Source organism: Lepidochelys kempii, chromosome 4 (assembly GCF_965140265.1).
Source record: "Lepidochelys kempii isolate rLepKem1 chromosome 4, rLepKem1.hap2, whole genome shotgun sequence".
NCBI classification, from domain to species: Eukaryota; Metazoa; Chordata; order Testudines; family Cheloniidae; genus Lepidochelys; species Lepidochelys kempii.
The window spans coordinates 72,336,633-72,360,428 of NC_133259.1; the positions used below are offsets into that span (position 1 = coordinate 72,336,633).

Here is a 23,796-nt window from a genome sequence, read left to right on the forward strand (position 1 = left end):
TTTGATTGAAAAACCTGAAAGTTTCCATCAGCTCTCATTACTGTATTGTAACACTGCAGTTTATAATGCACGTAAGAACAGATGTAGACATAAAAGTAGGAACACTAAGTAGGTTATCTTATGTTATGTTCTTTTGATTTAACTCACTTTTATTCAGGCAATTATAGAAGAGAACAATTATTGGAAGATAGAACACTAACTGGCCCCTAAAGCTAAATAAGATGGTTTAGTAGAATAATAGGTAGATTCTGACAGAATCTATTTAAACCTGGAAGTGGACAATACAGATGTTCTGGAAAAAAACAGGCCTGTTTTTTAGTATTCTGGTCTCTCAATGGTTTAATTCTATACTAGTCTAATCCACATAGTTTCTCGTACTACACTCATCACCACCATGGTATTTGAATGCCTAAGAAGTATTGCTGCAATCAGGGATTTCAAGTGCCTTTTTAAAATGCTTCTTTAGAAGAGTAGGGTTCTATACAATCAATCCCACCATCAATCCGTCTGAACTGAAGCAACGTACCACAGGACAGCAGTGCTCAGCCCTACCTCCACATAGTAGTTCAATATAAAGCACCTGAAAAATACCAATTGTTAATGGAATAACACCAACAGAGAATTTGGTCTTGTGTTTCTGGTTTCCTAAGTAGCTGATGACATTTGTCATTCCTGGAGGTTTCAAATCATGGCACCCGCGGGATCTTCCTTCACCGGTATGATAGAGTGCAGAACAATTTTTAGAGACATATTCTGCAAATTGAGAAACAAATAGATTTATAATAGCAAATGGGAGGCAATAAGGGATTAAGTTAAGTAGGAGTAGAATATTTGCAGATGCGGTTGAATTTGTGTACTAATTTAACTTCTAGGAAATAGGTGCATTCATACTTGTGTGTAATGGAGAGCATATTCTGTTAGTAGGACCAAACACTGGTTGTCTTACTCAGGTGAGTTGTATGCCTTTCTGCTGAGTTGCATGCAGTGAGTAGGTTTAACATCTCAGAGAGACCCAAGGATCCTTTGCAATGGCTGCTACAGCATCATCTTTAAAACACTACTGCAGCCACTGCAAAAGATTCTGGGATACATTTTGGAACTAAATGTGCCCACTGCAGAAAGAGAGAGCTAACGGTATAAATAGGTGACTGGTTTGGTGGAAAGAATGGAAAACTTAGGATTTCCCTCCCCAAATATCTCTGTCTTCACATAGAGGCTGTTGTCTATAGCTCAGATGCTAGAAGGTGGTGGAACACTACCCAGAGTTGGCATCCCGGATGCCTTTTTATATGAATTTATTTACGTCTAAATCTGTACTTGAAGCCTGCAAGATCCAAGTCCTATATTTTCTTTCAGCATATGGGAGCAGCAAGATTCTCATTTTTATTTAGGATATTTGATGAACTCCATAGATTCAGGTTTATAAAGGCTTGAATCCAAACCAGAATTTCTTTGGGTTTAACCACCCTCCCATAATAAGAAAAGGAGTACTTGTGGCACCTTAGAGACTAACCAATTTATTTGAGCATGAGCTTTCGTGAGCTACAGCTCACTTCATCGGATGCATACCGTGGTTATGCATCCGATGAAGTGAGCTGTAGCTCACGAAAGCTCATGCTCAAATAAATTGGTTAGTCTCTAAGGTGCCACAAGTACTCCTTTTCTTTTTGCGAATACAGACTAACACGGCTGTTACTCTGAAACCTCCCATAATAGGCCACTTCCTCAGAGGTAGCGTTTGCATGTCTGTGAGTTACATTCATGGTGTTCTTGCTGTTGGTTTTAATTTAATTTCAGCTTTATCACTGAGGTATCCTTAGTATTTTGTCTGCTGTCAATGTGCTGGAGTTGATGATTTTACTGTAGAGTGTTTACTATCAGCAGTCCAAACTCTTTAGAAATATTACAGTATATTCAAAAACCATGTGGAACAGGATAGTATTCATTAGAGACTCAAGCATAATTTATTATGGTGATTAGATATCCGTATGCATTGCTCTTGATGCTATAATATATGGTAATTGATATTATTATATATTTTATTACCAAGGAAATTTCATACGGTTATTTCAAAATGGCACTCTATCATGCTCTGGCTGTTTGTTCTGCTATAATATGTAATGTAGTTGATGAATACATTTATATCTACAAGACCTTCTTCACACAATGTGGTGTTTTCTCCATTTTTAATCCTCTTTCGGAACAGAGGTTGAGTGGCAGATTCTGTCCTCCACTAAGGCTTTACGTTGCTCTGGAGGCATAGAGGAGTATTACAGGCAGCAGAACTCTCCCTTTCCCTTGAGAATACCCCCAGTGCAAAAGCCGCACAGGGATAATGTAGGCCTTGCACCTCCCCCTGCCTCTCCTGCCTTGCAGATCTATGCATAGGAGCATCCTGGGGGAACAGTTGGGATTTGGGGAAGCAGTTGGAATTGGGAGGAGCAGCCTTTTGGTAGCTGTGGAGAAGTAGGAAGCTGCTGGCGCACTGAGACCACAGTCTACCCTGCTGAACAATATTGTCTCATTGTTTCCTCGTACTTACCTGTTGGTCTGTCTGTCTCCATCTGTTCTCTTTTTTATAATTAGATTGGACTCTCTTTGGGGGAAGGATTGTTTTTCAGTTCTGTGGTTGTACAGTGCCTGGCACAAAGAAGTCCTGGTCCATGATTGAGCTTCTAGGTGCTGATAATACAAATAATAAGTTATGGCAGATTCTACCCTCACTTACATCAGTATAAATCTGAATAAAATCTGTTGATTTCAGTGGCTGATGTTCCCCAAGACAAGTACAAGCTGCTAGGAAAATGGGATCTTCGTAAGTCCCCAAGGAATTTTTCTGTCAGGGAAGAGGAACAGCATCACTACCTGTTGAAGGCTTTGTCTACACTAGCACTTTTGTCGCCAAAACTTTTGTCAATCAGAGGTGTGAAAAAACACCCTCATGACCGACAAAAGTGCTGGTGTGGACAGCGCTATGTTGGCAGGAGGCGCTCTCCTGCAGACTTAGCTAACACCACTTGCTGGGGATAGTTTAATTATGCTGGAAGGAGAGCTCTCTCCTGCTGGCAAAGAATGGCTACACGAGCGACCATACAGTGGCACAGCTGTAGCAATACACCTGTGCTACTGTAAGGTCTGTAGTATAGACATAGCCTAAGAGACAAGGTATGTTTGTTTTCTCTCTCCCTCTCCTCCTCTTTCTCACCCAAATCCATAGGACTTGAGGGAACTCCTGGAGAAAAGGGGCATTCTAGAATTCCTTTATAAATTTACTTTCTTATAGGTAGCTGGTGCCATGACTGGGCTTTGGGCAGTCAGACCCAGTGGTCAGAGCCAGTCAGAGCTGGGAACTGAGCCAATGGTAAGAGCTGGAGCCAGAGTCAAAGGCCAGCAGCTATGGGAGAATATCACCATAGCTGAATGTACAGTTATCCGATGAAGTGAGCTGTAGCTCACGAAAGCTCATGCTCAAATAAATTGGTTAGTCTCTAAGGTGCCACAAGTACTCCTTTTCTTTTTGCGAATACAGACTAACACGGCTGTTACTCTGAAACCTACAGTTATCCAGTAATTCTGATGATCAATGCCTGATTTGCAATAGCAGTATATTATAACATGACCCTCTCTCTATGTATAATTGTGTATACTCTCTCTCTCTCTCCTCCCATCCCCCTCATATGCCAATATTATGGTACCTGGAAAGGTAAATGAATTCATACTACCACACCAACTAAACTCTGCAGTGCGTGTGGAATTTCCAACTTGTAGCTGAATCAGATATCTGAGATGATTACAAACATTCAGTTGCATGAAGAAAATGATGGAGAATTTGTATGTAAGCCCTGAATTTTTTTTCCTGTTAGTCAGTATGAGACAGCAATGTTTCTCTGATCAGACTGGATACAGGAATATATCTGGAAACTAGTCACATGTATTCTTCCATCCTAATGTAACCTAAATTTGAAGAACTTAGAGAAACTCCAGAATGACTTTTCATGGTCCCAGGGCTGCACAGAGGTTTCTGCATTGTACAGGGCAAAATGTGAAACTGAGGCCCCCCCCACAACCTTCCAAAGAAACCAAGTGTGTAAAAACAGAGAGAGGAGGCCACAGGGGAGGAGGTGGTTGGAGCGGGAGCCATTCCCACCCGTTCCAACCAAACTCACCCTGCAGTGGCAGCTCCTGTCCCAGTACACAGTGCTGTCCACGCCAGTGGTTAGGTTGGTGTAACCTGCAAGAGGGTGGCTTATTCTGAGACAGTCCAGAGATATTTAAGCTAAGGGACACATACTTTACTTTAAATTTGGTATAATTTAATTTGCCAGTGTTGTATTGTTTTCAGTATAGTCTTATTCTATGTAAAGTTTTCCTTCATTTGATTGATCTAAGTATGAATACTTTTGTGTATATATGCATTTTTATAAGGTATATTTAATGTATTTTGGAAAATAGATATTTAATATAAATATTTAAAGAAAAGAAACATGTTATAAAAGATGCTGATGTGCTAGATAGTCAATAATTTAGCTATTGTTGACTATAACTAGTTCATTAAATATGTCATGTTACTTTTTTTTTTTTTTAAGTGAGTCAAGGAAAAAATTAAGCTAAGCAAGGTTACAGGATTTTCAAATGATTTTCAAGAGGGTTAGAAATATTCTGATCATCTGGGGACTGTTGGTAAAAGTTGCCAGTACAGTTATATCTCTGCAGCTTCATGATGTGTTTGAGGTGGGGCAATGTTGTCATATTGGTAATTATTTCTATACTCTTAATCCACATCCTAGTACATGGGAAAATGTTTAGAAATATTTCTGTAATCATAAAAATATGTATATAATCTCAAACTTTGTAAGTAGTTAAATAGAGTAATATTGTCCATTTCTGTGGAAGTAGACATTTCACTTTGTCACTTTGATCATTTGAAAAGCCCAGATATGCTGTTTATAGCCTGTAATATACTAGAAAATAGTAGTAGTAGTCCATCACTAATGATGATGACGATAGTGTTGCAATTCTTATCTGTGGCTACGTATATGCCTCTGAAGTCCAAACCCTTATGCACAAAATCAGCTGCACTGATGACATGAGAAGTCCATATGCATGATGTTTGACGATGCATCTCTGTAGCACCTTTCATGTGCAGACTGTAGATAATTTAGCTGACCCTGCTCAAATCTGTTGCTTGCTAATCTTGTCAGAGACCACCAGTGAGTCCAACTTGCCCACTAAACTAAACTGTTCTGATCTCTATTCTTGAGTTCTTTTGAGACTGAAAGTGCCCCACTGGAGATAACTTGAAGAGCAATCTTTCAAGCGCTTAAATGGATGACCTCCTTTCTTTTGCCCTGCCTCAGCTATCAGCTCCCCATCTGTTTTGGGAGGCAGTGGTCTTCCATTCTGATGACATGTCCGGTCCACCCAAGTTGTGCTCGCAGTAGCATTTCCTCAATATTGGTTGTGTTTTCTCTCTCAAGGACCTTTAATATTGGCCATTCTGTCCTGCCAGCAAATGCTCATTATTGTGCAGGGGGAGCACTTGGGAAATTGCTCATGCTGTTTAATGTCCCATCTATAAAGAGTCCATGTCTCAGAACCATACGGGAGAGATGTTAGGACCACTGCACTATAAATCTTCCATTTGGTGGAGTGACGAAAGTTGTATTGGTTAAGGACTTTTGTTCGGAGCTGGCCAAGGGCCTGGTTGGCTTTACTGATTCTGGAGGCAATTTCCTTAGCAAGCGAACCATCACTAGAGAGGGTACTGCCCAAACACTTGGACTGATCCACATTTTTCAGCTGTGTACCTTGGATAGAGATGGTGGCACTGGGGTACTGGAATAAGGTACTGGGTGGAATAAGACTTCCATCTAGCTGAGACTGATAAGGCCAAGGAGCTGGGATGCTTCAGAAAATCCATCAACAATGGCCTGAAGGTTATGTCATGTCTACAGGCCATCAGGGCATAGTCATCTGCGAAAAGTGCCTCAATGAGAAGTCTCTCCAGTGTCTTGATCTTAGCATTATCTTCAAAGATCAAAGAGAGAATCATCGACTCGGTAGGAAATATATATCCCCTGATCCAAGTCCCTTGTGGCATGGTGGAAGACACAGGAAAAGAACAAATTGAACAGCACTGGAGCAGGTATGCAGCCTTGTTCACTCTATTTGAAATTTCACATGCACGAGAAGAATCACTATTGGAGAGCACCTGCACTTTCATGTGCTCACGAAATGGATGATTTGTATGAACCTTCTTGTTCATACAAATCTACACTAGAATAGAATTGTCTAGTATATCTTATTAAACACTGTTATGAGCCATTTTTTTACAGTCTGAAAGGACAGCACAAAATGTGCTGTGGACAAAATATGCTGTATACTAGTACAAGTCCCTAGAAAAACTTTTTAGTGCTGTGAAAACAAATAATAGTACACTTCAACTGCATGTGTTACCTGCCATCTGTGTTAGGCGTTTACCCCACTTTCACATGTGATTGCGGTAAAAACAGATGTTGTTAGGTCCTTGGACATTGACATCTTCCCTTCAAATATATGGCCCTATATGTTGTAAAGATGAATGTAACCGTTCTTATTGCTAATGCCACGTGGCAACCTGGCATGTACAATACTTGGCAACTTGTGGTCGTGCTTCATGAAATCAGAATATCTGCTTCTCTATATGTCCATTTATGGAGTCTGCCCATCCTGCTGTATGGTGTATATACAGACTTTTCAAAGATTGTTCTCTCCTGCCATTAACTTCTGTAAACATATAGTATACTACAACATTTTAAAGTGTATTTTATTAACTCAGTTACATCTTTATCATATTCTCAGAGATACAATGTATCTGGTTTCTGTTTCCTCTCATGATAACTGGGATTTGCCTATCAAGGGACAATGTTTCACTTTTCTTTTTTCTTTTAGTTAATTCATCATCAGTGAGGAAGCCCCACTTAACCATCACTGTCTTCTTTCTCAAGTAACTCAAACTCTATCTCACTGTTAACTCTTTTTCTGATAGTCTCTCGGGCCCCATATTTGACAGAGGTGTTGTTGGGGTTTTTTTGGGGAACCATTCCAAAATGGCCCCCTTTGCAGCACTCTGGGTCTTAGAAAGATGAGTAGTTTTTCTGCTGTGGGCAATAATGTGATGATGTCTCAATAAAATGTTCCATGCTCTTCGACATCTCAAGAGTGGTAGGTTGTGCTCTCAGAGGGCTATTATGGGGGATGTACTGTAGTTCAGGACACAATCATACTTATACCAGACTGATTTTTTGGAGTCAAATGATGGAGTAATTCCAGGTTACTGTGTGAGACTCTGAAAACAGCTGTTTTATTAAATATCTTAGACCGACAGCCAATAAAACAAGCATAGATGTAAGTTTGCAAAATTGCATAATTTGTTCCCTGCTCTTGTCTTACTTTGTTGAGAACTGTAACTATTATGTCAGAGCACACTGTGATTGATAGGGTATCAGGAGTAGCACTTCATCCTCAAGTGAAAATATAATTGTTTGCAAACAACTGTTTTCTATTTATCATTTTTGTGTGTTTTAGTACTTGGAATCTGAGGACACAAATCCGCCTCACTTATAATAGATATAAATGTAGCACCATTTATTTCAATGGAGTTACTCCAGTTTTATGTTGTGGTAGCTAAATGAGAGCAGAATTTGGACCCACATCTTAGCTTTTGCAAAATTGCTGTAGCTGTGCAAAATGTTGATTATAAAACGTAGAGCTGCATGAAATACATGTTCTGAAAAGAAACATGAAGCTACATGTCAAAGGTTGCTAACATTCATAAATTCTTTGAACAGGGCTTGGCCAATTTATGCTTTCTGCAACAAAATAATGAAAACTTGTTTCCTCTTTCTCTCTCATTTTTTCATTTGATTTGCAGCTCCAGCACAACTTGCCCACTAATTAGCTTGATCAGTGCCTGAACCAGCCAGCAGAGCTTTGAATATCAGAGAAATGTGAAAGATGATCACATAATTTAAAAAAATTGTAAAGCTTTTCATTTCTGGGATACATAGGTCTTAGCAGATGCATCATTCCTGGACAATATAGGCTACTATAAGACTGAATTACTAGGTATAAATTTTACACATGATTTACTCTCAGCTCATTCATAGAGCATTTGCATGAGAATGTGTAGTCATACCTATCGTTCTCTAGAGTATGGTAAGATCCTTGTTTTGTTCCTTTAATTGTCCTTGAGTCAGGGTTCTGAACCAGGCACCTCTTTTGTCTTCTTCCAGATCCACCTTAATATTCCCTTATTTCCTTGAGTTCACAAATACTAGCCCTGGGCAGTAATAATTCTCTGACACCAATTCATTATTAAAATGGCAGTAAAAAAAGACACTCTAAATTAGCACCATCTTCTGTCTCCCAGTATATTGGGATAAACAAATCTTTATAAAAATACAGTTCTACTGATACAGATCACTGTGGAAATGCCGTCTTCCTCTTCCACAGATTTGGTCCTGGGACACCTTCAGGACCATATCTGCTGACTTGAAAGATAAGTGTAGCCCTGCAGTCATTACAGCTGAGGGAGATTGAGGTGGATTCTCTTCCTGCTTTTGCATCATCAGCAGAATAGTTTACTAAGCCTTGGTTGTGCCATTTACAGACAGTCCTGGGTTGGCAGCAACGTGAAGCCACACCACCCTGTGGGGAGCTTTGAGAGGCATTCTGCTTTGGAAAAAATACCCTTCAGAGCTCTCCTTGATGTGCAGGGCACATTGTATGGACTAATACATGGAGTCTCTATCTTTCCCACTCTGGGGCAATATGCACCTTTGGGGTTGAATGGAAGAAGCAGTCATTACGCTCCTCTGAGTGAGGGATTGTATTGTTACAAGCTTTTATACAGGACATATGCAAGTAGGGGATGAAAGCTCCTTGCTCAGTCGTTTCCCACTCCCTCTTCTGCCCACAAATGAGGATAAACACAATCTGGCTCGAAGTTCAGATAAGTAACACTTGTATAGCTCCCACTGAAGACAATTTAAGTTATACTGATGCCACATATGGCCTAATTTAATCTGCAAAACTTTTATTACTGGTGACAGTTCATATGAAGAAAAATCCAATTGCACTCAGACCGTAAGCTGAATTTGCAATGACTGAGACATAATGAATGTGGAACCCTATTGTGCTTCCCCAGCCCCTAGTCACAACAGGTTTTTCAGGCCAGGGCCTATGTCTTTCTTTAGTGCAGATTTATACTGGTCAGCTCTTAAAAATATTATCATTATTAATAAAATGATTTATTATTAAACTAACATTTCTAAAATTCTCATTTTAAATTTTACACCTTGAAAACTTAATATTTTTATTTAGTAACTCAAATGGACTGTAAAAGTGCAGGCAATCCCTGGGAGCCTCCTTGCAATCTGGTGTGGGTGCTGTAGGTGTATCCCACCTTAACTTCCCCAAGTAGAGCTGCAATCGATTCACTTTAACTACCCAGTGCAAGGGAAAGCCAAAGATTTTTTAACAAAATTCCATGGCCCCTTTTAATCAGATTTCCAGGACAGGAACCATTGTGACAAAGAGTTAATCGGGACCCTGATTCATGGCTTCCAAACATACAGTCCACACCCAAGTCTCTGAGTAAGTTTACATTTGTCTCCTGCAAGATGTTTCAGAGTAGCAGCCATGTTAGTCTGTATCCGCAAAAAGAACAGGAGTACTTGTGGCACTTTAGAGACTAACCAATTTATTTAGCTTTCCGATGAAGTGAGCTGTAGCTCACGAAAGCTTATGCTCAAATAAATGTGTTAGTTTCCAAGGTGCCACAAGTACTCCTTCACCTGCGAGAGTAACTGCCACCCACAGTATCTGTAGCCTTCCCGGCTTCCATTTTTTTCCCTTCCCCAACCCCCTTAATTATCTTCTTGATGATGTTGGCTGTAGGGTCCAGCCTGTCACTTAAAGGGGTGCTCTTTTCCCAATATACTCTTTCACACAGGAAAAAAAAATCCCTAAAGCTTCTTCTTAAAAGAAAAGGAAATCATTCCTCTTGAAATTGGCTCATGCTCTTACACAGCAAAAGTAAATAATAAATCTACATAAATTCACATCCACCACAAGGTGGCAGTGCAGGAATGGTTTTTACTCCAGTCTCTGCCATTCTCTCTAAAACTGGCTTTGGTTCATTATATCTTTCATTTTTAAATGTAAAAGAAAATCTTCTGTTGCTTCTCTCTGTCTTCCCTTTTTGTCAGTCTGGGCTGTAAGTTCTTTGGGCAGGCAATTATCTCTCATGAAACAGTCAGGCAGACCTTCCAAAAGTCCCAGGTGGGGTGGGATGGTCCCACTTTGACCCCCCAATTTTCCCAGTCCCAGTTGTAGTGGACCTTTCCCTACATTCAGGGCTGCCAGTGGGAGGTAGGCAGTGTGCCCTGAGTCCCTGGTTTGACAGGCCGTCCAACCAACTGGAGTTGTGATCTGGTGGACAGGGTTGCAGTGACCCTCAGGTCTGGCCTGGCAGCCCCGCTAGCCCCATCTATAGAGGGGTGGCCAGGCCAAACCTGAGTGGCACTGTGTCATGCTTTAGCCATTTGAATTGTTGAGAAGTATGGTAAAGTAAGAGGAGAGCACAAGCAGTGTAAAAAAAAAACTGCAGGTCCATTCAAAGATAAAATCAGTGCTAATGTACCTCACTATCAATGTTCAGAGTAGAAGCTTCCATAAGAAGAATCAATTTGGTTGGGAAAAGAGGGGTGGGAAGAAGGGAATTACAGTGCTGCTGGCAATAGGAATGAAAATTTATGTTTTTAACAGATTTGTTCACCCTAATTTTTCACAATGCTGCACATCATTTAAAAAAAAATTGGTGGAAAACTATGCAAGTCTCAGCTCTGGCGGGCTAGTTAAATTTTATCTGCACTTGATGATTTCCCAGTCTCGTGGAAATTTCAAAAATCACCTACTTTATATAATAGCCTAACTTGGAGAATACTAAAACCACAAAGTTGTGCTTTCACAAAACTCTGTTTTTCCCCAGCTGTGTAACATATGCTTAGTGTACTATGTGCTACCCAGCAGATGTCCCTTGAGAGCATAACATTTCTTATCTGACCAACTGTTACATCTACAGAGGATTTCTAAAACATATTTCGGGGACTTTTAGAAGAGAGCTGTTAGTACAGCCTGTTTTGCCTTTTCAGAAACAGTCACAATTGAGGCAGAAAATAACACTATAACATACAGCTTGAGGAATTTTACACAGGTAATGCACCAGTTAATAAGGAAAATGACATGGGGAGAGGAAGAAACTCTATACTGTTCTGCTCCTGAATTCCTTCCCTAGTGAGTGCTCAAATTGTAAATAAACCGGGACAAAAGGATTTCCAAAATGTGGATATATGCCCCTCTCTGTTTAAAAAATGATGGCGTGTTCCCACTAGTTTTCATTGTAAGCTCTCTGGGGCAGAGATCATGTTTTTGTTCTGTGTTTGTACAGCACCTAGCACAATGGGGCCTTGCTTCAGAACCAAAGTTCTTAGGTGCTGTTACAATACAAATAAATAGTAGTAGTAATAATTTGGAGAGGATGCCTTTTCCCTTCCTGTAGGAAGTGGTTTCTCCATGCACCCATGAGCATGCCCAAACCTTTTGCTTTGTTCTCAGGGCTTGGTGGAATGTCTGATGGCTTCATTAACCTACCATCAGTCCCCAAAAGGTTCTTTCTGCTCACAGCTTCCATGTGGTGTAGTATAGTATGCATGTGTATGTCTACATTATATAAAGTGAATATTAAGGGCTTGTGAATCTGCCGTGCTGTCAGATTCAGTTTCTAACTTAGAAACCTGAGCCACATACAGCACCTGAACAAATATAACATGTCCCTCCTTGATCAGCATCCTGAATCTTCAGACTGAAAACAAACAAAAATTGGCTTCCACTGGCTAATTAAGAGGTACCTTTGTGACTAATCTATTTGCATATTTGAATAAAGAGAAACCTTTTCTGACTTACAGGAACAACAGAAGAAAACCATGGCTTTCAAACACAATTATGCAGAGAGATGCAAAACAGTGATATTACATAAACCTACCAAACAATGGCACAAAAGAGTTCAATATGGTAACATAAAGGAAGCATATTCAGACTCCAAAGGATTACACAGTAAGTATCTGTTCTGAATTTATAAATAAAAGCACAGGCCATGTGTTGGTACATATAATTTATCAACCCAGATGTCTTTGTGAGCAGCAAGCTATCTAACCTAGTCCTACATTAAATCTCCTTCTGGTGGGGAATTCACAGACCCAAAATCTCATTCCAGCCTAGTGCTTAGGAATAGCAGATCTATTGTATGATGGCCTGCTTGTGTCAGGAATCCAGTCTTGCAGCAGAGCTAGTCTCTGGGCAACCTAATAAGCACAGATAGCTTCTAGTAGGCTGCCTGACTGGCTATAGCGCATGACTGGTGGGAAGTCCCTCCCACAGTCCGGTCCGGTGCAGCCCCACTGGAGCTGCCATGGCTGGGGAGAGGAGCCCTTCCACTGGCCCAGCCCCACCAGAGCTGCTGCAGTGGGGAGAGGCACGTGCATTCTCCCCATCCCCAGCTCAGGTGCTGCTGTGGGGAGAGAGAGCTGGGGGGAGTTCTCTCTCCCCGCTGTAGCCCTGGGGAGAGCCTGCACCCCAAACCCTTCATCCCTAGCCCGACCCTAGAGCCTGCACCCCCAGCCAGAGCCCTCACCCCCACACACTCCAACCCTCTGTCCTAGTCCTGAGCCCCCTCCACACCCCAATTCCCTCATCCCCAACCCTACCACAGAGCCTGCACTCCCAGATGGAGCCCTCACCCCTCCCCACACCCCAACACTATTCCCAGCCCTGAGCCCCCTCCCAGACTCCAAACCCCTCCGCCCTACCTCACCACATGAATTTTGTTATGTGCACTAATATGGAGGTGATGTGTCACACATCACCTCCATAGTGGTGCACATAACAAAATTCATTCTGCACATGGGTGGGAAAAATTAGAGGGAACACTGCTTAGTACTGTCTCCTCCTCCAACCACTGGGCCTAACTGCTCATGTGCTGGTGTCCTACAACTTGAACCCATGAGCGTTTCCCCTTTGGGTGTGGCTGGGCTGTGAAAAAGTCAGCCAGTTTCTCTATTGATTCATCATTTGTCAGTGGTGAGCCAGTAAATCATTTAACAACTGTACAGTTTTATTCTCCTGTAGTACGCATCATTCTATCAAGGTTATTGGGTGGGGGCCCTTCTTATGGGGCCTTTCACTGAGGCCACTTTTGAGTTGATATCAATATAGCACAAATGTTTTTCATTGTCTTGTGTGTTTTTGTATCGTTCATTCTCTTTGTGGCCTAGGTTGCATCTAGAGAGTAGGGTCATCTTCAGTATTTCATAACTTACGTGACTTTTGTTTGTGTGTCACCCGAGCAGCTCCACTTGTCAAGGAAGCTGAAGGGTTTTGGAATCCCTTCTATCACAATGTGAAAAAGAGAGACCCCCACCCTAATGGTATGATTTCTAAAATGTGAAAGAGATTTGAGGAAGTAGAGGAGGCAGCATTTCATTTTTCTCTGTGGTGAATCCCTCTGGCCATCATGGAAATGACACTGATAGTATCGGGTTGCAGCACAAGTCCTGCCAGCATTGTTATTTATCTCACCTGGAAGTCAGCCTTTGCGTAGCTTACAGGTCCATCCAATACTCTTTGTTGGTTTGTAACAAGAGGGAAGTCTACAGATGGAGAGGAATAAAAAGTGACGATTTGAAAGAAGGAATCCAGTTGGACAAAAATGTACAGTCCACCTTAAAAATGAAAATGAGGGGAAGCAGAGTAAAGTTGTATTATCTATATCCATTATTCTGTTCGCCATTGTAGTTTACAAAAAGACAAGAACTGTAAGACATGAGGCAAAGGGGGAGGAACTGATCATGAAGAGATTTTTTAAAAAAATAAGTAAGTAATCTTTCAAAAGGCCTTCATAAACATCAGTCTTCTCTCCTTGCACCCTCAGGCCAAGAGATGTTAGCTATTCCAAAAATCAGTCTTCATAACATGATAGATAACAAACAGTAGTAGAACTACCAATATTCATGCTCTGCTTCAGTGCTCAGCCACACTATGTTTCCCAGCCTCTATCCCTCTTTGTGTGTGGTTATCCGTTTAGGCCCCATACCTGCCAAACTTGCTTTGATGAATAATCCATAACGTTGACGTGAAAGGGATCCCTTGGGTTAGCCTTGCAGAGTTGGTCTGTAAGCTCTTCAGTGAGGACACCTTTTCTTTAGGGTTGCCAACTCTGACTGAAGCTATTCTGGGAGATTTTTTTCCCCCAACATGACATAATGTTGTTTTCTTAAAATATCCTATTAAAATCTCCTGGATTGCTTTCACTAGTCATTGGGAGATTGATGCCAATTCCAGGAGACTCCAGGCCAATCCTGGAGGGTTGGCAACCCTATTTGTCTTCATAATGATCTGTACATCTCCTGGCACACAGTTGGTGGAGGTACCATCCAGATAATAAATAATAACAGCACCATCCATTCTTTATTAAAACAGTACGTGACATTTTTAGGAGAGGAAGTGAGAAATGATTTCTCCAGGTGAAAGGACGATTTTAGGTAGTCAGAAGTTAATAATTTGAGTTAAAATTTAGCCTAGAAATGGGGGTATATATTATACCTTAGTCCTGTGCAAAGTGGCAGGCAGTTTCTTATGCTCACAGATGTTCTGGAGTTCTGTTATGTCCTATTGAGTAGGAAATGGGGCAATTTGCTTATGAATTTCATTTTTAGAAATATTTTTGTTACATTATTTTGAGATCCATGAAATAGGTGAACTGTGAATAACGTTATATAAACGTGTGATGTCTGATTTAACAGCCACTTGAAAATGGACCTATGCTTCCCCTGAAGCAATCAGAGCTCCTTTATGTGTGTGTATCATTGTGTGCTTAGTTACCTGTATCTCTGGGTGAGTACGATATAAATAAAAGCATTTATGGACTGAGCACGGTCAGTAGGCTTGGTTTTCTGGGTGAAATTCACTTGATTTTATGCCATAGAAGTCCAACAGTGTCCCTGAGCAGAGCCCCCTGCAGGGGTGTACTTATACCTATTTAGCTGAGAGTTAGGGTTCATGCAGTCTTAACTAGTCTGGCGCAAAGGGAAACATTGGCCAAGGAAGGGGCCATATGATCTATGCTTACTTGGAACCAGTAGGCTTAAACTACCAGCCAGGGGTGCAGAGAGGAAACTGTTGCTATTATAGGCCATTGGTTGGAATAATGGGTACAGAAAGACTTGAGTTGGGCAGGGCTCTGCTTTGCTGTGCGTACAAAGTCTGTTTGCTGGGGCTTTGTGCATGCTTGTGTGAATTTCACCCTCTGTTTATATATTGCTTGTAATCATTGTGTGAATTCTTGGGACCTAATAATGCATCCCATTCTGTACATACTGAAAACTATCAGTTGTGGGGTCAAAAGCAATGCACGATCAGGTCCTTATGCTTCAGAAACCATGATTAATAATCATTTTATAAATGGACTTTATATTTCACTTGTGATTTTTGTTTCGCTCTGCCCATACCATTCTGTAATGGCATCAATGTTTCTGTTGTAATTAAAGTACTTCGTGGGGCAGAGGGGGAAAAGAGAGACTAGAAAGGAATAAAGGTGAAACAAAACTACACATGTCAAACAGTATATATGATGGTGTGAGGTGCTATAAATCTTTGGACAAGGTTTAGGAAAACCCTAGATGACTCACTTTGGGCCCTGCCATGCGTAATATGGCAAACAGGTGGCAATAAAAACTTTATAGCACCCACAGCATCACATTATGTATAATGGTCTTAATTTTACACGGTGTAATTTTTCTTACCTTTCTAGCTCCCCAAAAGTTTTCTAGAAATTATTCAGCGTGATTAAGTCATAAGAGTAGCCCTTTTTTCACTAACTACTCTGACAGGCTATTGGTGTGATAATTAGTCTCTAGTGGGAAGTCTCACTGGAAATAATTTCGATACACAAAATAAAATCACCTAAATGATTACAATACAGCTAGAGGAAATATCAAGCTGTGACCTTTTTCTTTTAGCATCTATTTCTTTTAAATCATTCTCAGATGTATGCAAAGGCTGCACCTTACCAATCACATTCTAATTTTGTGCATTTCATCTGGAACCTTAGCAAATATCTAGTAATTCACAATATTGTGCCACTTCCAGAGTGCTGAGATAAGTAAAATTTTCCAGCCGAACATGTGCATGCAGTTATATTATTTGACTGATTAAGAAGTTCTTAATAGCTGTTCTTCATTGTCATAAGAATATAGTAACTACCCTTTATTCATTAATTCTCTCTCCCATGCCTTTATCAGTTTTTAAAATCAGCCAGCATGAAAAGGATAATATGAGAGACAGGTTTCTTAGTCAGTGTTCTGGTGGAAGTGTACATTGTATTCTTACCCTCCCGTCTCTGCCTGTAATGTACTCTCTGTACTTTTTGAGAAAATGATGCACATCTCTTAACAAATAGCAAGGGGAAATGTGAAAGTGTTCCAGGAGTAGTTCTGTAAAATATCCTGTGGCGTAGATCAAAGAACAATTAATGAGAAAACAAAGTTTCTAAAATTCAGTTTGCTGCAATTCTTTTTTTTTTTTTTTTAAGTGGTTGTTGCAATTATAGTAAAAAGCTCTTGCGGCATCCAATGCTGCATACACACAGACCACAGCTATTTCATTCTAATGGGAAACAAAATTAGTTCATTTAATCTGTGTACCTGCTGACTTTTACACCCAAAGTACTCGAGAGCTTTCAATTAAGATAAGTGGTTTTCCTGTTTGTAAAATATTACTTCATTTTCCTGACTTGGATAAAAAATGTTCCCCATTCAAATGTTCCAAGCACCCAAAAAGGTAAACACACAGTTGGAAAAGAATAAAGGTCAACTCCTGGTCAGTGGTAGCAGAGGCCTTGCCCAAGTAGGACTCTGAACACGCTGTGGCTGTGCATTGTTTCTATTATTATTCTTATTTGTCTCCGTTATTAGAATCAACTAGGAAATTATAAAATTGTACACGTTTGTGGTGGGCGAGGGAGGAGATGGGATGACTGCTAGAAAATACACTGTGATAGACAAATTGGAGAGAGGAGGTATGAATAAATATCGTAAATAAAATATATACAGGAGAGGCCTTTTAAACATGCACTCTTAACTGTAGATAACTAATTCCTTTGATTAGGTACTCATGGTGCAATGCTCATGGAAAACCAGAATTTGGAGACATTGACCTCCTTCAGTTTCACTTGAATCCCCCCACACTCCTATCATTGCCTGACCAGTTTCTGTTTAAGTGAAAAGGCTGAGTAATTTCATAGTGTTACTGTGTTTGTTCAAATGTTAAACTGCTTGTTTGCACTGAGACTTGGAAACGTAGTGTTGCACAAAAAATTACATTGCATCTTTGAAGTCCTGGTAAATTTAATCACATTCGTGCTGCTGGCCTCTTACCTGCTTTGCACAGCTGAAGCTACCTGGACTTCAGGGGTGGATTGAGCCCTCCAAGGCATTTACACAGGCAAGATACCCATGAGTAGTACAATTGTTTTATGGAGGGAAGTGTAGTCAGTTATGACAGAAAAGCAACCTAGCTAGGGTTTGAAATCTGGCCCAAACAAACAAAGAATTCATCAGACATTGTCTATTCTGTAATCCCAGCAACCAGTGAGAATGCTTAGCACAAATACATTGATTGGCTGTTGGAGTTGTCATTTGGATCCTGGTCACACTATACTGACTGTTGTAACTGTTTTATTATGCTGGCTGTGCCAATGTATTGGCTTCTGAAACTGTGGCTTAGTCCAGGAATAGTATGGTGGACAGCTATTGCTGGCACCTGTACGTTCACCTCTCAATCTAGCTACTAATGTTTATGTTTATTAGTATTACAGTAGTGACTGGAGACCCCAGACTGTTCCTGTCCTGAAGAATTTACCATCTAAACTACTCATGGATAATAACTCCCTGTGAATCTGTAGCTAACTGAAATTAGCTTCCTGATCCAAATGGAAAGATGATCTAGTAGACTTCATAGGGGCACTGCTGGCCTTAGATTTCAGTACTGACAAGCTAGTCAAAGCCTGAAATGGTGTGAGCAGTGGCAGGAGATGAGACTGACGGAGAAAGCTGTTAGCACCTGTCAGAAGGAAACAACATTCCTTCCTTTCCAAACTAACATCCTTTGTAAAGGCCTGATCTTGCAAGGTACTGAGCACCTGTAACTCCTATTGTTTGTAATGGGAACTCATGGCATTCTGCTCCTTCCAGGTTCAGGATGTTAAGGATTAAACAGCCACACAATGTTTAGTTTACACACAAGTGGGCTTGGTCTTAATGGAAGTGGAATCACAGGTATGGGGAGGAGTCAGTCATGCAGTCAGTGTTGCTCTGTGAAGGCTTTAGAATTAGTGAGGTTTTGGAGAGGAGACTCCAGTGTAAGCCACTGAAAGAACTACGGTGCTAAGCAAGAAGACCATTCATATTGGGGTTGATCCGGAGAAGTGGGTTGAGCTTCAGTTTCTCCTGTTGAAGACAATGGGAATAGTAGGATTAGGCCCATAGTCAGTATTTGAATTTTGAGAGAGGGTGTGTTGGGAGACTGTTATAACTGTGAGCTTTTTTTTTTTTTTTTGAGAGTTATTGAACAGAGGGGTTGAAACAATCCAAACTGTAGCCAGTCAGTGTAACTCAAATTTATTCCAGTTATTTAATTGGACCAATGCCAGCCTATTCTATTTGCATCCTGTGTCAATCCCAAAGTATTAGTTCCTCAATCAGGTCAGTGCCAGTGTATTCTATGGGCAAACTGTATATCCCAAAACATTTATTTCTTAATTAAGTCATTGCATAAAGTGTCTGTGTAAGTCCCACATTTTTATAAGCTATATTAAGTCCTTGTATTTTAATCAGATTTAGAGGCATGGTTTCTTTGCTTGGCTACTCCTAATATCTTCTTCTTGGAATCTCAGACAGCAGTGACCAGGCAAATAATTTGCATATACTGTATCAAATGTGCAGAGCTTTGGCAGTGATGTGGGCACATATGTCCAGTGCATTCAGCTTTGAGCAGTAGTGCTCTACTAATGTAAAACGTACATATGTAGATAAAATAGCCACTATAGATTTGTCTCCAAATTCTTATAATCTGTCAGTTTTATTCAACTGGTACTTCTCTGCTAATGAGCCACAGAAAAGACCAAGAGCTACAATTTATGTTCTTTTAATTCCAGACTAGATTTCTTCTAAAACAGCAAAATGGATCTTAGAATGGTTAAAACACACTAATCCTGATCTGTCTATGTAATCCAATTTTCCCCCATCACCCCCAGTCGAGATTATGGGCCAGATTTACAGCTGTACTTATTTACTCCAACTGTGAATTTGGCTCTCCATTTTCCTTCAGAAGAGCACTGATACTATAGTACTTCAGGAATTGTCTGGATTTGGATTGAATTTTAATTTTTTTGTTTTAACTTGTTTGTTTTGGTTTATTTAATTTTATTTTTATTCCACCGTCTTTTGTAAATTGCTGTATATCAGGATGACAAAGGACGTATCAAATAATAAGGGAAATGGGACCTGAATTCAGGAGAAAAATTGGGGCAGGGGTGTGAGGAAGAAGATATGCAAAGTTACTGAAAACAGAGATTTTGGAACTGGGATTTTGGATGGACAAAATCTGCCCACACAGATGCTATGGGGAGATGTGAATACCTGAGCTGAAGGAGGGGAAGATGATGTTGTTTGATGCATCCTCAATGTTTACATTGACTCAGTGTTTCTAACATTGCTTCTTTTTGTTTTGTGCTCCTCACCCCTGCTGTTGCTTCAGAGGGGCACTGTCTTTTTTAATTTTTTTTTCTACAGCTCTCATCTGCTATTTTGTTACAAAAGCAAACGAAAACCAAACAAACAAACAAAAAGGAAACCAGAATTTTTTTTTTTCTGATTTTGACTGCCCTGCTGCAGCCACAACTTAATAACCTTTTAAATTTTGTAAAGCACTGAGTTACCTTTTAAGGGTTAAATGCCAAATCCCAAAGCCAAACAACACTAATTACCTGTGTCTAGCAAAAAGGTTTGCCAGTTTTGCAACTTTGAATTAAAGAGTCAAATGGATTTTTAGTGGCATTATTTAAAACAAAAACAAAACCAATTGGTCCTTAGAATTTTACATATTTACACACACAGAGATAGATACATACATATTTTCTTTTCCTTAACATCCCTTCCACACTGCTCTGGTTTTTTTTTTTACATCTTACATTCCCTTTATACATTTGAGGCAGTTAAGTTCCAATAGAACCCTCTTATGTTCTTTTAGCAAATTTGACTAAATTGTCCAGTCAAATAATTTTAATCAGATAGTTTATTTTTGCCTGGCTAATTTACAGACATTCCTTTGGAAAAGGGCCCATTTTTCCTTCAGAATGGCTGCAAAGAAACCAAGAATGCTCTTTCTCTAACACTTTTCCTTTTTAACATTTTCACAGAGTTTAGCTGCTTAATTCCCTCCAGCCTCTGCAGTTAACTTTTTTACTCTCTTTTCTCTTTGTAATTATGCCCGGGGGTGCCATACATAGGACCTTCTCCCCCTTTACCTGCGTTCCTCCAGCCTCTGCAGAGTTAACTTTTTCACTCTTTTTGTATTCCTGGAGTGCCTCTTTCACTATTTTCAGCTGGCTTTGGGTATTTGTAGCCAGCACCTTCCAATTGTCTACTCCCTTTTCCGTTTGTGCCTTTTTCTCTTTACATGAAGACAAGTGGAGGGAAGAACCCTTACATGCCTCCCACAACAACCAAATTGCTGCTGCATCTCTTTTGGCAGCACGAGAAGGTTTGTATATGAGGATGTATTGAGCCAATCTATCCTCTAGGTCCGAAATAGTGCAGACATCAGCTATGGCTTGTTTAGTCCAAGGACTGCCAAAATTTTTGAAGGATTTGTTTAAAAGGTGTAATTTCTTTAACAAAAGGTGAGGTTGGAGTTCCTTCTGACTCCATTCCTCCCTCTGGCTTACCCTGTTTTCTTTTAAACATCTTAACATGGATATTTCAATCTCTTTCTCACTCCTGGTATTACTTAGCAAGTGACACAGCCTAGATTCATAGCTTAATCTATGTGTTTTTCCCCTGCTACCTTCTCGGAGGCCAGCAGGTCTGGTTAACCTATTTCTCCCTGCTACCTTCTCAGAGGCCAGCAGGTCCAGTTAACCTATTTCTCCCTGCTACCTTCTTGGAGGCCAGCAGGTCCGGTTAACCTGTTTTTCCCTGCTTCCTTGCCGGAGGCCAGCAGGTCTGGTTTAATCTGTTTTCCCTGCTACCTTCTCAGAGGCCAGCAGGTCCCCTGCTACCTTCCCGGAGGCCAGCAGGTCTGGTTAACCTAATGGAAATGCCTAGCTCAATAGAGCTGGCGGTGTGCACACCAATATTTACAATAACTGAGGTTTTTTACCAATATTCCCCCTTTCACAATTCTCCACCAAAATGTTATACCAATAAAATAAAAACCAGCAGGATCTTATTAAAGGGGAAAAGGCAAAATACCACATTTATTGTGAATACAGAAAGAATCATAGTAAGCAGTTAGTTATAGCTATAATATTCCATTCAATCTCATATTTATTCACACATTCATTCATGCATACACACACACAGGTTCTGCAAGGTTGTTATCATAGTTACCAGCCTTAGAGTTGCTCATGCCAAACCACTGGCCAGGTGGCCTGGACATGAGGAGGGAGCAGGGCCTTGTCAGATGCTCATCTGATGCTCCTGGAAGTTGGTTTGCAGAATCAGACCGCAAAGTTCTCACTTTCTAGAGTCCATTTTTATAGGAATTTCTTCCTATGACAGTCTATGGGAATTGCTTCATCATGCTGTTGCTGAATCAATCAGCAGATAGCACATTCCTGACGGCTCCGTGCTGCCAGATGTTATCTTGGTCTTTGGTTCTCCCATTCTTGAGGCTGTTGGGTGGATTCCAGTCTGCCCTCCGGGGGTCCTCTGGTTATTTCCACTTGACACCTTCTTCAGCCAATGGACACTGGACTCTTAGGCTGGCACCTCCTTGATCATTCAGTTATTATCCACACCAAGCCTCCATCCACATACATCCTCTATCTCTATTTTAATCACAATTGTTAATAAAATAAAAGGGCGGGGAGTCTCTGGGTGCTGTTTCTGTTGTTACAGAGTATTGCTTTGAGTCTCTCTCTGCGTGAATTGCTTTGAGAACAGACTCTGTCTTAGAATGTACCAACGCAATTAGCAGCTTGCAAGTTTCACACATAGAGGGAGAGAAACAGTACCAAAAACCAAGAGACCTCTTAATTAGTAATATCCTGGAATTTAAACTATGGGGAATCAAACTCTGTGACTTTAATACAGAACTTCTTTAATGTGATCCAACACTTTCCCCTGCCCTGAAGCGCAAGAATACCAAGGTGAGAGCAACCCTCCCAGTTCACAAGCGAGTGGCAATAGCCCTGTGGAAGCTTGCAACGCCAGACAGCTACCGGTCAGTCGGGAATCAATTTGGAGTGGGCAAATCTACTGTGGGGGTTGCTGAGATGCAAGTAGCCAATGCAATCATTGAGCTGCTGCTATCAAGCGTAGTGACCCTGGGAAATGTGCAGGTCATAGTGGATGGCTTTGCTGCAATGGGATTCCCTAACTGTGGTGGGGCTATAGACGGAACCCATATCCCTATCTTGGCACCGGACCACCAGGGCAGCCAGTACATAAACCGAAAGGGGTACTTTTCAATGGTGCTGGAAGCATTGGTGGATCACCAGGGACGTTTCACCGACATCAGCGTGGAATAGCTGGGAAAGGTACATGACGCTTGCATCTTCAGGAACTCTGGTCTGTATGAACATCTGCTGCAAGTGACTTACTTTCCAGACCAGAAAATAACCACTGGGGATGTTGAAATGCCTATAGTTATCCTTGGAGACCCAGGTGTACAGGTGTGGGGTAGTTGTAGCAGCACCCCCTAAATTGCATGCAGCTCATCATAGAAGCGGCATGTTTGGGGCTCTGACCCCGAGCGGGCTTTTGACTCTTTGGTTTTTTGGTAGGCTTGCTTCAGCTCCTTAAGTTTCACGCGGCACTGCTGTGGGTCCCTGTGATAGCCTCTGTCCTTAATGCCCTTGGAGATTTTTTCAAATATTTTGGCATTTCGTCTTTTGGAACGGAGCTGTGGTAGCTCGGATTCATCTCTCCACACAGCGATCAGATCCCGTACCTCCCGTTCGGTCCATGCTGGAACTCTTTTGCAATTCTGGGACTGCATGGTGACCTCTGCTGATGAGCTCACCACACTGGCCAAACAGGAAATGAAATTCAAAAGTTTGGGGTGCTTTTCCTGTGTACGTGGCTAGTGCATCTGTGTTGAAAGTGCTGTCCAGAGCGGTCACAATGGAGCACTCTGGGATAGCTCCCAGAGGCCAATACCTTCGAATTGCATCCACACTAACCCAAATTTGACCTGGTGATGTCGGTTTCAGCGCTAATCCCCTCGTCGGGGAGGAGTACAGAAATCGATTTTAAGAGCCCATTAAGTCGACAAAAATGGCTTCATTGTGTGGACGGGTGCCGGGTTAAATTGATCTAACGCTGCTAAATTCGACCTAAACTCGTAGTGTAGACCAGGGCTAAGACTACCTTAATAAAAAATCATCTTTGCTCAACTGTGGTAGAAGCAAAGCTTAAT

The 23,796-nt window shown here is 41.0% G+C and overlaps 1 protein-coding gene across 4 annotated transcripts in view; it reads left to right on the plus strand.

The window, feature by feature from the left end:
• The window catches only part of CEP44 (centrosomal protein 44), a 155,697-nt gene that overhangs the window by 74,892 nt on the left and 57,009 nt on the right, over positions 1-23,796 (plus strand). Inside the window, exon 11 of one of the 4 annotated variants that reach the window (XR_012158636.1) lies at positions 12,009-12,156. Coding sequence is in view for 1 of the 4 variants with exons in the window: in XM_073341653.1 (XP_073197754.1) it covers positions 12,009-12,069 (61 nt within the window). In the remaining 3 variants the exon portion in view is untranslated. Of the gene's footprint in view, positions 1-12,008; positions 12,346-23,796 lie in introns of those variants that run through there. The other 3 variants (XR_012158635.1, XR_012158637.1, XM_073341653.1) reach the window with 3 other exon arrangements.